The sequence below is a fragment of the Melanotaenia boesemani genome, chromosome 3, assembly GCF_017639745.1.
Source record: "Melanotaenia boesemani isolate fMelBoe1 chromosome 3, fMelBoe1.pri, whole genome shotgun sequence".
Classification (NCBI taxonomy): Eukaryota; Metazoa; Chordata; class Actinopteri; order Atheriniformes; family Melanotaeniidae; genus Melanotaenia; species Melanotaenia boesemani.
This window is the reverse complement of record NC_055684.1, coordinates 2,605,505-2,622,176: the sequence shown is the minus strand read 5'-3', so window position 1 is coordinate 2,622,176 and position 16,672 is coordinate 2,605,505. Positions and strand designations below refer to the sequence as shown.

General features: G+C 43.1%; 1 protein-coding gene across 4 annotated transcripts in view; it reads left to right on the top strand.

Moving 5' to 3' along the window:
- Nucleotides 1–16,672, top strand: part of phf2 (PHD finger protein 2) — a 50,381-nt gene that overhangs the window by 4,148 nt on the left and 29,561 nt on the right. For all 4 annotated transcript variants that reach the window (XR_006009832.1, XR_006009831.1, XM_041981466.1 and 1 more), the window contains exons 2-6: nucleotides 6,929–7,014; nucleotides 7,183–7,297; nucleotides 8,491–8,651; nucleotides 16,267–16,408; nucleotides 16,484–16,670. Coding sequence is in view for 2 of the 4 variants with exons in the window: in XM_041981466.1 (XP_041837400.1) it covers nucleotides 6,929–7,014; nucleotides 7,183–7,297; nucleotides 8,491–8,651; nucleotides 16,267–16,408; nucleotides 16,484–16,670 (691 nt within the window). In the remaining 2 variants the exon portion in view is untranslated. The remainder of the gene's footprint in view (nucleotides 1–6,928; nucleotides 7,015–7,182; nucleotides 7,298–8,490; nucleotides 8,652–16,266; nucleotides 16,409–16,483; nucleotides 16,671–16,672) is intronic.

The following is a 16,672-nucleotide window of genomic DNA, read 5'->3' as shown; positions in this document are numbered from 1 at the left end:
ACATTTGTGATTGTGTGAATTTAGAGTTGGTTCAGTGACAAGACAACGTATCATATAGAACCTCTGGAAAAATGTAGATCTAGTTTCCTGGCGTGAGCTGCTGGGGCAAACTGGAAATTGCTTTTCACCGGCTTCTGAACTTTTGATTAAAGACGGTAAAGAAAACTTTTCAGCCACGTTCGAGCCTCAGCAGCAGGAGATGAAACGTCCAGTAACGACACCCCCTGCTGCTGAAGTGACAACATCCCACAGTGTTGGCGTTCCCGTTGGACTCTTCACATGCCAACATTTCTCTGTTTACTTCAGTTCAGCATCATTCATACAAAAATCCAATTCAATCCAATTTATTTTAGTCCAGTTAAACCACCCAGCCCCCCCCTTGTATTTGACCAAGTCACACCTTTATGAACTAAAACTCGACACCTTTTTCTCCATCTGTTTCTCCATCTTCCTCTCCATCTGTCTCTTTTCCCGTATTTCCACATGTCTCTCCATCTTCTTCTCCATCTGTGTGTCCATCTTCTTCTCCATCTGTGTCTCCACCCTTTTCTCCAACTGTCTCTCCACCTTTTTCTCCATCTGTCTCTCCATCTTCTTCTCCATCTGTGTGTCCATCTTCTTCTCCATCTGTGTCTCCACCCTTTTCTCCAACTGTCTCTCCACCTTTTTCTCCATCTGTCTCTCCATCTTCTCCATCTGTGTGTCCATCTTCTTCTCCATCTGTGTCTTCACCCTTTTCTCCAACTGTCTCTCCACCTTTTTCTCCATCTGTCTCTCCATCTTCTTCTACATCTGTCTCTTCTACTGTCTTTCCACCTGTCTCTCCACCTTTTTCTCCATCTGTCTTTTTTCCCGTATTTCCACCTGTCTCTCCACCTTCTTCTCCATCTGTGTCTCCACCTTTTCTCCATCTGTTTCTCCACCTTCTTCTCATCTGTCTCTTCTACTGACTTTCCACCTGTCTCTCCACCTGTCTCTCCACCTTTTTCTCCATCTCTCTTCTACTGTGTTTCCGCCTGTCTCTCCACCTTTTTCTCCATCTGTCTCTCCACCTTCTTCTCCATCTGTCTCTTCTACTGTCTTTCCACCTGTCTCTCCACCTTCCTCTCCATTTGTCTCTCCTCCTACATTTCTGCCTGTCTCTCCAACTACCTCTCCATCGGTTTCCCCAGCTTCTTCTCCATCTGTCTATCCTCCTGTCTCTCCACCTTCTTCTCCACCTGTCTTTTCACCTGTCTTTCCACCTTCTTCTTAATCTCTCTTCAACTGTCTTTCCACCTGTCTCTCCACCTTTTTCTTCATCTCTCTTCTACTGTCTCTCCACCTACCTCTCCACCTGTCGCTCCACCTTCTTCTCCATCTGTCTCTCCTCCTTCTTTCTATTACCGGGTCGTCCCCTTCATCGGGTCCACCTTCTAGTACCAGGTCGTCCTCTTCATCGGGTCCACCTTCTAGTACCGGGTCGTCCTCTTCATCAGGTCCTCCTTCTAGTACCGGGTCGTCCTCTTCATCAGGTCCTCCTTCTAGTACCGGGTCGTCCTCTTCATCGGGTCCACCTTCTAGTACCGGGTCGTCCTCTTCATCGTGTCCACCTTCTAATACCGGGTCGTCCTCTTCATCGGGTCCACCTTCTAGTACCGGGTCGTCCTCTTCATCGGGTTCACCTTCTAGTACCGGGTCGTCCTCTTCATCGGGTCCACCTTCTAGTACCGGGTCGTCCTCTTCATCGGGTCCACCTTCTAGTACCGGGTCGGACCTTTTTAATGCTGGTGTGATAGATGAAGCAGGTGGTGGAAACCTTCCTCAGAGGTTTTCTCCATATTAACATGACAGCATCACACAGTTGCTGCAGGTTTGTCGGCTGCATCCATGATGAGAATCTCCCGTTCCACCACATCCCAAAGCTGCTCTACTGGACTGAGATCTGGTGGCTGTGGAGGCCGTTGGAGTCCAGTGAACTCATCGTCATGTTCTAGAAAGCAGGTGGAGATGATCTGAGCTTTGTGACATGGTGCATTATCCTGCTGGAAGTAGCATCAGAAGATGCTCCACTGTGGTCATAAAGGGATGGACATGGTCAGCAACATTGAAGGGGAAGCAGATACCATTTGTAGGAGCCGTGAAAGTCATTTTTTGCTCATGAGGATGCTGTTGTGTGCACACTTGATTGGTACTTGGGTGGTGAGTGTCTCACTTTGGGTGTGTTTTCTGCAGTTACAAATAGTTGCCCTCACCTATGCGCATCACCTGTCTTGGAGGGTGTAGGGGTGGGATGAGCTCAGGCAGGAAGTTTAACCGCAGCTACGGCCTAAGTCATGCACCATGTCATCTGTATTGTGGCGATTCCTTGCATATGCTAAATAATAATTAAATGGTTTGTGCAACGTTATGACATGGAAGCAGGTTGACCTGATGAGTGAATGTTTTGATAAGTTTACCTTTTCTATCCAGTCTAGTGTTTGATCAAACCTTTCAGCTTCATCTGATAAGGTTGGATAGGGAGCCTGGAGCCGTCTGGTCTTTCTTAGATTCGTTGTGGCTTGTTGTTGGAAATGTTTTTTGTGTTTTAGATCAACTCGGTAACCATTATGCAGGAAACCAAGTTATTATTCCAGTCTCTCTGTCTCCATCCAGACATCCAGCATCTGAGGAGCTCCTTTAAAACTTCTAAGGGTTTTTCTTTTCCCATTTTCATTCATGTATCACATAGAAAGGCTGAAGTGATATGTTATTCAAGCGTCTTTACACAACAACTTTTCCACACAAAATCCAAAATTTTGCTCCTTTGGTATTTGGAGAAAAAATGCATTTACACATTAACAGAGTGGAAGCTACCTCCATGCAGTTGGAAAACATAAATATGACTGGAAATGTGTCTGCATGCTAGGCCTGTAGAGGGCGCTGAGACCTTGCCAAGTTTTATCCGGAGGCGTCCTTTGGTCCCTCTGCCTTTTCAGAGGTGTATTGATTACCTGCTTCTTTGCTGACGGTATAAATGTTGCAGGGGAAGCCAGTTTTGCTTCAAGAGACCAAATAACTTAAAAAGATTGAAGAGCACAAACAAAACATGGAGCTCCACCCTCGTTCTCATTCTCACACCATGAAGCTTTACAGTTACAGTTAATGTGTAGGTTTATTTATTTTGCACACAGCGGAGCAGATTTAGATGGAATTTACTTTACTTTGTTGTTCTAGTATTTTGTTATGTTGGAATTTGAAGATAGACCAAAATAGAACTCAAAGACCAATGAGGAAATTAATTACACAGGATAAACTGATTATTTCTCTGATAATAGCCGTATCAAGAACATCTGTACTGGTGACGTCCCTACCTGGTAGTAGGAGTCTACGTCATTTTTAGCAGAAAGGATGTTGGGACAAACCAGCGAGACATTTTTGTTGACAGGAAGATGAACAGCTGACGTTTTCATCCGCATTCGCTTATAAAGAAACATCCACTCAGCCAGATAAGAATTCTGAAACTGACGTGTAATGTTCGTTTAGATTCGCTGCCGTCCAGGTCAGGTGTTTCAGAAAGGTGAAAGTTTAACAGGTGTGAGCTGAGTCATCTGCTCTGCGTCTGCCTAAATAAACCAAGTCTTTCCCACATAGACGCTTCTTAATCTTTTTCTAAACAAAAATGAGAAAAGACATATGTATCCAGCGACCGAGCGTCTCCATCTGGTCCTCCAGCGAGCGGAGGACGGAGCGTCTCCATCTGGTCCTCCAGCGAGCGGAGGACGGAGCGTCTCCATCTGGTCCTCCAGCGAGCGGAGGACGGAGCGTCTCCATCTGGTCCTCCTGCGAGCGGATGACGGAGCGTCTCCATCTGGTCCTCCAGCGAGCGGAGGACGGAGCGTCTCCATCTGGTCCTCCAGCGAGCGGAGGACGGAGCGTCTCCATCTGGTCCTCCTGCGAGCGGATGACGGAGCGTCTCCATCTGGTCCTCCAGCGAGCGGAGGACGGAGCGTCTCCATCTGGTCCTCCAGGGAGCGGAGGACGGAGCGTCTCCATCTGGTCCTCCAGCGAGCGGAGGACGGAGCGTCTCCATCTGGTCCTCCAGCGAGCGGAGGACGGAGCGTCTCCATCTGGTCCTCCAGCGAGCGGAGGACGGAGCGTCTCCATCTGGTCCTCCTGCGAGCGGAGGACGGAGCGTCTCCATCTGGTCCTCCAGCGAGCGGAGGACGGAGCGTCTCCATCTGGTCCTCCAGCGAGCGGAGGACGGAGCGTCTCCATCTGGTCCTCCAGCGAGCGGAGGACGGAGCGTCTCCATCTGGTCCTCCTGCGAGCGGATGACGGAGCGTCTCCATCTGGTCCTCCAGCGAGCGGAGGACGGAGCGTCTCCATCTGGTCCTCCAGCGAGCGGAGGACGGAGCGTCTCCATCTGGTCCTCCTGCGAGCGGAGGACGGAGCGTCTCCATCTGGTCCTCCAGCGAGCGGAGGACGGAGCGTCTCCATCTGGTCCTCCTGCGAGCGGAGGACGGAGCGTCTCCATCTGGTCCTCCAGCGAGCGGAGGACGGAGCGTCTCCATCTGGTCCTCCTGTGAGCGGAGGACGGAGCGTCTCCATCTGGTCCTCCTGCGAGCGGAGGACGGAGCGTCTCCATCTGGTCCTTCAGCGAGCGGAGGACGGAGCGTCTCCATCTGGTCCTCCAGCGAGCGGAGGACGGAGCGTCTCCATCTGGTCCTCCAGCGAGGACGGAGCGTCTCCATCTGGTCCTCCAGCGAGCGGAGGACGGAGCGTCTCCATCTGGTCCTCCAGCGAGCGGAGGACGGAGCGTCTCCATCTGGTCCTCCAGCCTATGTAGTTGACACACTCCAAAGTCAGTTTAACGTTTGTGAAATGGGACAGCCTTCCTGGCCAACAAGAATTTCCCACCGCAGCAGCGTAGGACATTGAATCACTTAAACCTCTGAAATTACCGTTTGCATCATAGGACACGCTAGTGAACATTAACACAACATTAATGTAAAAAAACAACAAAAACAAAAATCGGTCTGACGCTCTGTTGTTTTCCAGCTGGTAGACTCTTTAATAACCTCTTAAAAATCGAAGAATATCGAATATTACAGAAATTTAATGTCACCATTTAACAAACATATTTTTTAATGTACTTGGTTTTCTTAGTTTCTACTAAAGTATTGTTTAATTAAAAAAAAAAAAAAAAAACATACTCTTCTGAGCTCGGTTGCTCATTTGTCACCATCTTGTGTGCAATGAATTCTGGGAGAAAAGAAGCCACGAAGGATGCATCACAAGCAGCCTTCCTTTGAGGCCAAACGAAGTACAGATTGGTAGGGTGGATTTGGAGGCTCCTTCGAATTGGGGCAGTGCTTGGCGCCATGATGACGTATGCAGCCGATGAATCTGCACTTTTAAATCTGCAAATTTAAAGTGTAGCTCCACCCACTGCCTAATTTGAAAAATGCCAGAAACTGCAAGGGTTAGGGTGGGAGGTGTGGGGTGATCAGCGGGTGGAGAGTGGGCGGTTCAGGATCCACAGGCAGGAATGATTGACAGACAGCAGCTCAGCTCACTGGCAAGATGCAAAGCAACATTCACAAAGCAGCTACACCATAGAGCGTCTTTGAGCTACACATGAACGAGGTGGTCCTGAACTTATCAGTGTGAGCCGTTAGCGCTGTTAGCTGCCTGTCAGCAGCTCCAGCAGCTCTGGAAAGCTGTGGAGACTCGCGGCAGGTTGTGGCAGCTGCAGGAAGAGCTGCTGGAAGTTGCTGCTGCTACGATTTGAACTGTCTGTCACCAGATGAGGATCAGCAGGTAAAGAATAAAGTCCGGTGTTACTTTTACACCCTCAAAACCACAAATCTGTCCCACTGCAGGAACATTTCATCATAAACTCTGTGAAAGAATAGAAGTCTGAAACTAGCAGATCTACACCAGATAAGCTCACATCCCTTCATATGCGTTGGTGGGCGTGGCTTTCTGTGCCTGCAAGGTGAGGCCCCGCCTACCTGCATGTGGAGGGAGGGGCTGTGGGGTTTTTAAAATTTTTTCATGACATAGATAACCTCTCTGTCACAAAAAACATAACCTGGTTTTACCGTGTAGAGGGCGCTATGAGCCATTTTTTACCCACAAAATCCTGTTTTCAAAATAAATTAAAAATATACAAATTCTGTCACCAGTATATGTGGTTTTCATCACAACTAAGTAATACTGTTTTGTTTACAGCTCAAAAAAACCCATTTTTGGGTGCACTACCCCTTTAAAGACATTTTAATTGCTGTGAAGAAAGTAGAATATCCCACAACTACTCTTATGATATTTAAAACTTACCCATATGGCGTAAACCATAACTTCTGGACGCCTGAGAAACAACCTCCAGTTTTTTTTTTATTTATGAATTTATTTTCTGTTATTTTCCATTTTTTGTATACAGTTATTGTTATTAATTTATTTAATGTTTATCTGTATTTTATTCCAGTCATTTTCTGTTAATGATCTTTTCCCTTGTTTTGCTGTATTTATTTTATTTTTTAGATAATTCAGGGATTGAAGCAGGGATTGATGAACTACATCATTCATCAAGTCAAATTTATTGTTTTTGCTGGTTTATTTTACAGAAAAAAAAAAAAACAACTTTTTTAGCGATAAATCAGAGCAACCAGCAGCTTGAAGGCACCACCTTCGTCTTCCTCCAGCTGTAAAATGATTCTTCATGGAGAGCTTAGAAGCTTCTTTGTGAAGATGGCGGTTGGCTTGTAGACACGTAGGTGGTCTTATTGCAGTCAGGAAGTGTTTGTTCTGGTCTCTGAACTTTATGATGCCGACGGCTTCTGTTTCCAGAGAGACAGAGCAGCTGGCTAAAACAAAACAAGCATTAGCTGCAGAGCTCTCACAACATCTTTATAACATCTACAGCTCAGATCTTCATCGTTAAAACTTGATGCTGTTGTGGTTTCAGCTGTGTTGGGGTGGATGAGGACGACGCTCCAGACATCGACATATATCACTGTCCAAACTGTGAGAAGACTCACGGCAAATCCACCTGTGAGTATCTGCTGTGACTCGTATTGTCCCCGTGAGTCAGAGCAAAAACCTGTTGCCATGACGATTCCTCGTCTGCTTTCCCGTCATCCTGTCACCTGATGTAAAATGCTAAAAACAAACTAATGACAGCGTCTACAGATTGTTTATGGTGTTTTCTTTCTTCACCAGTGAAAAAGAAAAAGAACTGGAGCAAACATGACACGGGGCAGAGCACGGACATCAAGGCTGTTCAGAACGGCAGTCAAGTTTTCATCAAAGAGCTTCGCAGCAGAACATTTCCGAGGTAAAGACCACGTTCACGTGTTCAACGTTACCTCAGCTCCACCTCCATAAAAGCCAGCTCTCTGTGTAAACTGTAAATAAAAAGAGAATTCAATATTTTATTCCCAGTAGAACCAACATGTCAGATGATGAAACAGAGACGTTTCACCATGTGATGAAAAGTGAATCTGATGCAGCAACACGTCTGGAAAAAGTTGGAACAGGAGCAACAACAGGCTGGAAAAATACCTGGTACAAACCAGAAACACCTGGAGGAGCATTTGACAACTAATCTGGTTACCTCATGAACCAGAACATCAGGCGCGAAGACACCAGAGAAGAAACCCTGGAGGCCAGAAACACCTTGATGATGTGAAGTCGTGCTCCTCCCCCTCCTCCTGCTGCTGCTGATGATGCTGATGTCCTGCAGAGACGATGATGGACTGAAACTAAAATCTGGGTCTGAGCACTCAGTTAGCTGCAGGACAGATAACATGAGAACAGACTGGATGAATCCACAGACGTGAGAGGAAAAATGTTGATGGAGACGATATTTACCAACACGTCTGTTCTGGAAACGTTTGGAGGGAAACATCAGGAGAGGACGTCTTTGTTGTTCACACATTCACCATGAACACAGATTTTACTGATGAGAAAAGGTTTGATATAAATTCAGTCATGATTATCATCACCCATCATGATTAAAACATGTTTCAAACGTTTGAATGTGAGTTGCAGCTGATGCTGCAGCTTGTTTACTTCTGTTGCCTGAAACGCTGCTTTAAGAAAGGCACTTAATCCAGAAGTTTCCTTCAAAGATCACCAAATGATATTCAGACTGAGTGTAATGTGGATGAGCAGAGGACAGAGAGATGGTTGGCGTCCATCATTTAATTAGTTACTTGCTCTGAAAATCAGCAGCTTCATTCATTCACTGAGTTGTCCAGAGTTAAAGCAGCAGGCAAGAAGATGAAGTGAATCAGGAGCCTGAACGCACCTCCAGCGATGGATGTTTGACCGCGTTTTCCTCCACAGTCCCTCTGAACCAGCCGGTAAAGGAAGAGCAGGAAACTCCAGCTGATCAGGATTTTCTCTAAATGTGTTGCATGTTTGAAACCTTCCACTGGGGGGCGCTGTGTGACCATGTCTGGAGTTCTGCCTGCTCTCTGCAGGCAGTCATCAGATGTTTGTCTAACACAGAGTTTTGCTTCTCAGTGCTGATGACGTGGTGGTCAAACTAAGCGGCGGTCAGCTGACAATGGACCACCTGGAGGAGAACGGCTTTAATGAACCAATCCTGGTCCAGAAGAAAGACGGTCTGGGAATGTCCATGCCCGCCCCCACCTTCTACATCAGTGATGTGGAGAACTACGTTGGTAAGAGGCTGATTTCTTCTAACGCACCTCTGACTTCTGCAGTTTCTGGTAATGACGCTACAACAAATTAAAGCTCATATCTATCATATCTGGAGCGACCCGTCTCCATGTCAGGAGGCTTTATTCTGAAGTAGTTTCATTACTTGGTGAGTAAATGAGCAGCTTGTCTTTGGCTGCTGTATGAAAGCTGCAGCTTTCTCAGAAATTCAAAAGAAACAAGTTTGATGTCAATATGTAGATGAAATGAATTCTGAACCTTTGTATCACAATCAGCAGCTGAATTGCGTTTCTCTCACTTCACTATGGAAGCTCCGAGCAGCCATGATTGAAGATTCTTCCAACATGATTACCTTGAGATAGTGAGGATGATATCCTGGAGATTACAGATTAATTTCTACCATTACTGAGACAAAGTTTACATTTTATTTTAAAACAAAATGTTTTCTTTGTTTGGGCTCAGGAAGTGAACAGAACACCACATTCTTGCTTTATCGCACCATTACTGATTCTAATCAGGACAATTACCAAATAAATGAGGTGATAACCACTCGTGTTTGAGCTCACCTTCATCATCCTGTGATCTGAAAAAAACAAAATTATCCAGCAGGAGGTTATCTGGAGAAAAATAACTTGTTTTATGAAAATGAGATTTTAAGATATTAGCATGAAAAGTGAGTGCTCTCAGCTTCCGTGCTTTGTTTCTATTTTGTTTTACCTGATTACATTTTATTTTATTGCAAATTTTCATTCAGTTTTGTGAAAATAGCTTGTCTCAGTTTTTTATATCTAACACCAACAATAATAATAATAATAATAACAATAATAATAATAATGATGATGATGATGATGATGATGATAATAATAATAATAATGATTATAATAATGATAATAACAAAAACAACAATAATAATAATAACAATAATAATAACAATAACAACAATAACAATAATAATAACAATAATAATAATAATAATAACAATAATAATAATAATAATAACAATAATAATAACAATAAGAACAATAACAATAATAATAATAACAATAATAATAATAATAATAATAACAACAATAATAATAATAATAATAATAACAATAATAATAATAATAATAATAATAATAACAATAATAATAATAATAATAATAATAATAATAATAATAATAACAATAATAATAATAATAATAATAATAACAATAATAATAACAATAAGAACAATAACAGTAATAATAATAACAATAATAATAATAATAATAATAATAATAACAATAATAATAATAATAATAACAATAATAATAATAATAATAATAACAATAATAATAACAATAATAATAATAATAACAATAATAATAATAATAATAACAATAATAATAACAATAAGAACAATAACAATAATAATAATAACAATAATAATAATAATAATAATAATAATAACAATAATAATAATAATAATAACAATAATAATAATAATAATAATAACAATAATAATAACAATAAGAACAATAACAATAATAATAATAACAATAATAATAATAATAATAATAACAATAATAATAATAATAATAATAATAACAATAATAATAATAATAATAATAACAATAATAATAACAATAAGAACAATAACAGTAATAATAATAACAATAATAATAACAATAATAATAATAATAATAATTAATTTATTGAAAATTATTCTGAATATAACCCTGGATATTGTTATTACAGGGTTTTAATCACTAAGAAAAGTTACTTTTTTGTTCATGTTTGATGTCAGATTCTTTTTTGAAAGCTGTTGACCAAAATGCAGACCATCATAAAATAAATAAAAGCATCAGAAATTTTGACATAAGGGACAAGAAAAACAAAACAACAAAAAAAAACAAAAAAAAACAACAACAACAAAAGAATTTAATTTCTCCTCAAACCAAGGAATCAAGTTTTTTAAATATGATGCATGGGTTTCTGCTTTCTCCTCTGACACACACGAAATACAAGGAGGCAGTCAATTAAGCAGTTTTCAGGACAGAAATATCACCATAAAATCCATCCAGATCACACTTCTGGTAGATGTGATGACGTTTCAATGTTCATGATTCAAGACAAGCTGCAGGATTGTGGATCAGCTGCAGCCTAGGAAAGTCAGCCTTACCAGGCGTTACCAGGAGTTACCACACATTACATGGCGTAACTAGGAGGTACCAGGCATTAACCAGGAAATACCAGGTGTTACTAGGAGTTACTTGGCATTACGAGGCGTTACTAGATGTTATGAGGTGTTAGAAGGTGTTACCAAGGGTTACCAGGCTTAACCAGGCATGTCGTATTACGAAGCATTACAAGGTATAACACGGTGTTGTGAAGAATTACAAGGCCAACATCAGGCCAAAGTGAGGCCAACATCAGGCCAACGTGGGGCAAACATCAGGCCAACATGAGGCCAACATCAGGCCAACGTGAGGCAAACATCAGGCCAACATCAAGCCAACGTGAGGCAAATATCAGGCCAACGTGAGGTAAACATCAGGCCAACATGAGGCCAACATCAGGCCAACTTGAGGCAAACGTCAGGCCAATGTGAGGTAAACATCAGGCCAACGTGAGGCAAACATCAAGCCAACATGAGGCAAATATCAGGCCAACGTGAGGTAAACATCAGGCCAACTTGAAGCCAACATCAGGCCAACTTGAGACAAACATCAGGCCAATGTGAGGTAAACATCAGGCCAACGTGAGGCAAACATCAGGCCAACGTGAGGCCAACGTGAGGCAAACATCAGGCCAACGTGAGGCAAACATCAAGCCAACATGAGGCAAATATCAGGCCAACGTGAGGTAAACATCAGGCCAACTTGAAGCCAACATCAGGCCAACTTGAGACAAACATCAGGCCAATGTGAGGTAAACATCAGGCCAACGTGAGGCAAACATCAGGCCAACGTGAGGCCAACGTGAGGCAAACATCAGGCCAACGTGAGGCAAACATCAAGCCAACATGAGGCAAATATCAGGCCAACGTGAGGTAAACATCAGGCCAACTTGAAGCCAACATCAGGCCAACTTGAGACAAACATCAGGCCAATGTGAGGTAAACATCAGGCCAACGTGAGGCAAACATCAGGCCAACGTGAGGCCAACGTGAGGCAAACATCAGGCCAACGTGAGGCAAACATCAAGCCAACATGAGGCAAACATCAGGCCAATGTGAGGTAGACATCAGACCAACGTGAGGCCAACATCAGGCCAACTTGAGGCAAACATCAGGCCAACATGAGGCAAATATCAGGCCAACATGAGGCCAACATCAGGCCAACTTGAGGCAAACATCAGGCCAACTTGAGGCAAACGTCAGGCCAATGTGAGGTAAACATCAGGCCAACGTGAGGCCAACATCAGGCCAACGTGAGGCCAACATCAAGCCAACATGAGGCAAATATCAGGACAATGTGAGGTAAACATCAGGCCAACGTGAGGCAAACATCAGGCCAACGTGAGGCCAACATCAAGCCAATGTGAGGCAAACATCAGGCCAACGTCAGGCAAACATCAAGCCAACATGAGGCAAACATCAGGCCAATGTGAGGTAGACATCAGACCAACGTGAGGCCAACATCAGGCCAACGTCAGGCAAACATCAAGCCAACGTGAGGCAAACATCAGGCCAACGTGAGGCCAACATCAGGCCAACTTGAGGCAAACATCAGGCCAACTTGAGGCAAACATCAGGCCAATGTGAGGTAAACATCAGGCCAACGTGAGGCCAACATCAGGCCAACGTGAGGCCAACATCAAGCCAACGTGAGGCAAACATCAGGCCAACATGAGGCAAACATCAGGCCAACCTGAGGTAAACATCGGGCCAACGTGAGGCCAACATCAGGCCAGCATGAGGCCAACATCAGGCCAACATCAGGCCAACGTGAGGCAAACATCAGGCCAACGTGAGGCCAACATCAGGCCAACATGAGGCCAACATCAAGCCAACGTGAGGCAAACATCAGGCCAACTTGAGGCAAACATCAGGCCAATGTGAGGTAAACATCAGGCCAACGTGAGGCCAACATCAGGCCAACGTGAGGCCAACATCAAGCCAACGTGAGGCAAACATCAGGCCAACATGAGGCAAACATCAGGCCAACCTGAGGTAAACATCGGGCCAACGTGAGGCCAACATCAGGCCAACGTGAGGCCAACATCAGGCCAACTTGAGGCAAACATCAGGCCAACATGAGGCCAACATCAGGCCAGCATGAGGCCAACATCAGGCCAAAGTCAGAGGGGTATTGCACGAAACCAAGATAAGGGATTAAGCTGGGATATGTTGGTTATCCTGGCTGAATTTAGCCCTAAGTCGGTTGCATGAAAGCAGCTCAAACTAAACCCGGCCAAGTTACTGTGGTGATTTATCCGCTGCAGCTAGCCTGCTCCAGACCAGGCTAACTGCCGGAAGATTAATCCTAGCGAGTCACCTGCATGTCCAACATCAATTCTGTGAGGAATAATGTGTTTTACAGCATGTCCATGGTCTTCCTAAGTATGGCGCATCATTTTAATCATCCAGTATTAAAATATTACATATACAGTCACTGTACATTTAATCCAAATCTGTTCGTAATCGCAACAGCCTTTTTATATGGATTCGAGTTGTAGTATTATTACTCAGGCCAAGTGTTATATTGCTATGCTAATGAAGCCTGCTCGTCAAAGTGCTGTCAGAGGTTTTATAAATATGTGTTTTATTGCATTAATTGAGATTACAAAACACAGCGGATGAGGTTACAAAGGTGTATTCAAAGAAATCCGTGACGAGGGCAATGTAGAATATTCAGGTCCAACTCCCCTTCACCTGTTCCCTCTTCATAATGGCTTGCCCTTTTTCGGAGGATGTGCTGGACGAGGAAGCCCGCATCCTCAGAAGAGCATTCAGACGTGAATGAGTCTTCAGGGACAGCTCACATCCCCTGGCCTTTGGAGATGACTATGTCATTGAGAGATACAGATTTTCGGTTACTGGATTTCCAGGTCCAGTTTTCTGAGTGTCCGGCGTTTAATCTCAAGATCCAGCTCCATTCCTTGGAGCTTGCTCTTTTTGAGTCAGCTTTTAACATCTGCCAGCTCTCTCTCTCTCTCCAGGTGCCCTGAATAAAGCGTTCTGACAGTTTGTGAAGTCTGTAAAGGAAATGTCAGTTAGCACAGCAGGATTTGTGCATAACGTAGATGTACTTTAGCCAATACTCACAATGTTACCAGGCCGCTTAGGAGACTGTGCAGCATCCGGGTCCTGCTACACATTTTCTCTTAGCACCACATCACTGACTTCATATCCTTCATGGAATAAATAAGCAGGCCAATGTTCTTATATTTAATTTTTTCTTGCTGCAGGTCCTTTTATGGCCAGACAGGTTTGTTCTTTATGAAGGACAGAAAGATAAAATAGATAAAAACGTTACATGAGGAAAATAGATTAAATGACACATTGTGGATAATTGTTTGCACCTAATCATACTCTACATTTCCTGAGTAACATGCACCTGCTTGTCACTCTTAAAGTATACAACAGTTAGTGGATTTGAAAAGTAATCCTTTAATTGTAGCCTAATTATGACAGTTCCAGTGGAGCACTGTTTATTAATTGTACAGTTTTTGACTACTTACGCATTGAGCCGGTCGGCTATTGTCTGCCAGGCTCTCTCGCGTTCTTTACTTATGGCATTGGTTTTGCCTTTTTTCCTTATAATATCCTTAACTTCGTCAGAGAACTCCGTCAGGAGCTGTTGTTCAGCGGCCGTGACGTAGGACGCGCGACTTTTATCCATTTCCCCATCGGTGATTCTGTGAGCGATCGCGAGGTCTGCTTCAGTATGCCGTGCACACGCACTTATCCCAACTATCTTCACCTGGCTTAACCTAGCCGCACCTTCTCATCCTGGCTCAGCAAACGTGCAACCAATTAAGCCAGGATAGGCCGCGCAAGCTAGGTCAAGCTGGGCTTGCTTAATTATCCTGGATTTCTTTATTCTGGTTTCGTGCAATACCCCTCAGGAATGGATCTGAAAAGGTTTTTGATTATTCTCTCTGTAATCTGGATGAGACCAGTCTTCTGCTCCCCCAGCTTTGTTCCTCCATCTTTTTTTTCTTTCTTTTTAATTTGTTTTATAGTTATGCAATACTGGGGTTAAATTGAACCATACAGCATCAACATTCATCTCGGGCCTTGACAAAATGTAGTGACCAAGTGACACCATCACACAATTACATTTTTTAGCCTTTAGTTGCCTTTGGTGGAGAGAATGAATTATTTCTGGGAGACACAAGAGGAATTTATCTCAGAGGAATAAAACTTCTCATAATTCTTACATTAAAATGTAAAATAATAAAATGATGTGAGGACAGATCGCTCTCATGGATCTGATGATGCTGCTTTTAAGGTTTACACATTTTTATGGTTGTAATGCAGCAAATCACATTTAATATTTCCTGAAGTGAGTCATTACATATGTGTGGTCATAATACTTCTGTCCCATTCTGAGGTGCGTGTCGCTGTTAGGACCGATCTTTTGTGAAATTATATAAAAACAACTAATAATTCAGTCTCAATCCTCATAAAGGTATAATTTTATAAAAATTCAAAATATTTAAAATTAGAGTAAATAATATAATAAGAAAAATAATAATTTATAATATCTTACTAATTATTATTTATTATTCTAAATATTGAAACATGTTTGAGTGTGAATGGGCCACTACCAGGAAGCTAGCTACAGCTGATGATAAGGGGTTCAGTTTTCTTCAAACTAAAGTGATGGACGGAATGTGGACCAGTTATTCTTTGGTTATATCACCTAAACAAGTGGGCATGCAACAGGAAAACAAAAAATAATCCAAGTATTATAGTACATTAAATTATAATAATATATTATGGTCAAGACAACAACGCAGCATTATAAAGAGAAGTCACAACGTCACAGGTACAAGAAATGCTGGGGTAGACCAGTTCTTAATAAAAAGAAGACTTACCCTAAGATTTATTGTAAAATGATAAAAGTTGCACTTTTAGTTTTTCTTGAAGATGGAGATGGAGTTAAACATTTTCAGGTTCTCATTGACATCTGCGGTCCCCTGCATGCGGTGCTAAAGCTGGCGCATTTAAGTCTTCATTTTCACTTTTTATTCTCTGTGGCTTAGGTGTGCAAAAGAAGGAAGATTGCAATGAGGTTGCATAATTTACAGTTAAGTTTATGGAAAATATATTACACAAACATTTTGAAGATAATTACAGTGACAGTAGACCATGACAAGGCACGCATAACTTTTAACTGGGTTGGAAATGTATCACACAAGATGGTATTGTAGTAATGTATGTCCACTTTTAAAATGTAGAACATCATCCAGGAATTTCCTGCCCAATAATAGCATAAAATTTATTTGTATATATTTAGAAATAAATGTGTGTGTTATATTAAGACTAAACTCTGTGAAATGTGTTTTTGTATGGTAACATAGCGGGTTTGCGCCAGCAGGGGGCGCCTGCGCTCTGCAATCAGATGCACACCTGAACCCAGACTGCTGGGTAAATGTTGTACCTGGTATCTGCTCAGATTTTCATGGCGGCGTTTCCTGTTTCAGGTCCTGACGTCGGTGTGGACGTCGTGGACGTCACAAAGCAGACCGACAGCAAGATGAAGCTCAAAGAGTTTGTGGATTACTACTACAGCACCAACAGGAAGAAAGTGTTAAATGTCATCAACCTGGAGTTCTCGGACACGAGGTAGGTCTCCGTCTGTCTGAGGGACGGGTTTCAGGGCTGTCGGGACTCAGGGGGTCCTTTGTTTGTCTGGGACAGAATGAACGGCATCGTGGAGAGTCCACAGATCATCCGCCGGCTGTCGTGGGTGGAAAACTACTGGCCTGATGACGCCCTGCTGGGAAAGCCCAAAGTCACCAAATACTGTCTCATCTGTGTTAAAGACAGTTACACCGACTTTCACATCGAGTGCGGCGGCGCCTCCGTCTGGTACCACGTCCTGAAGGT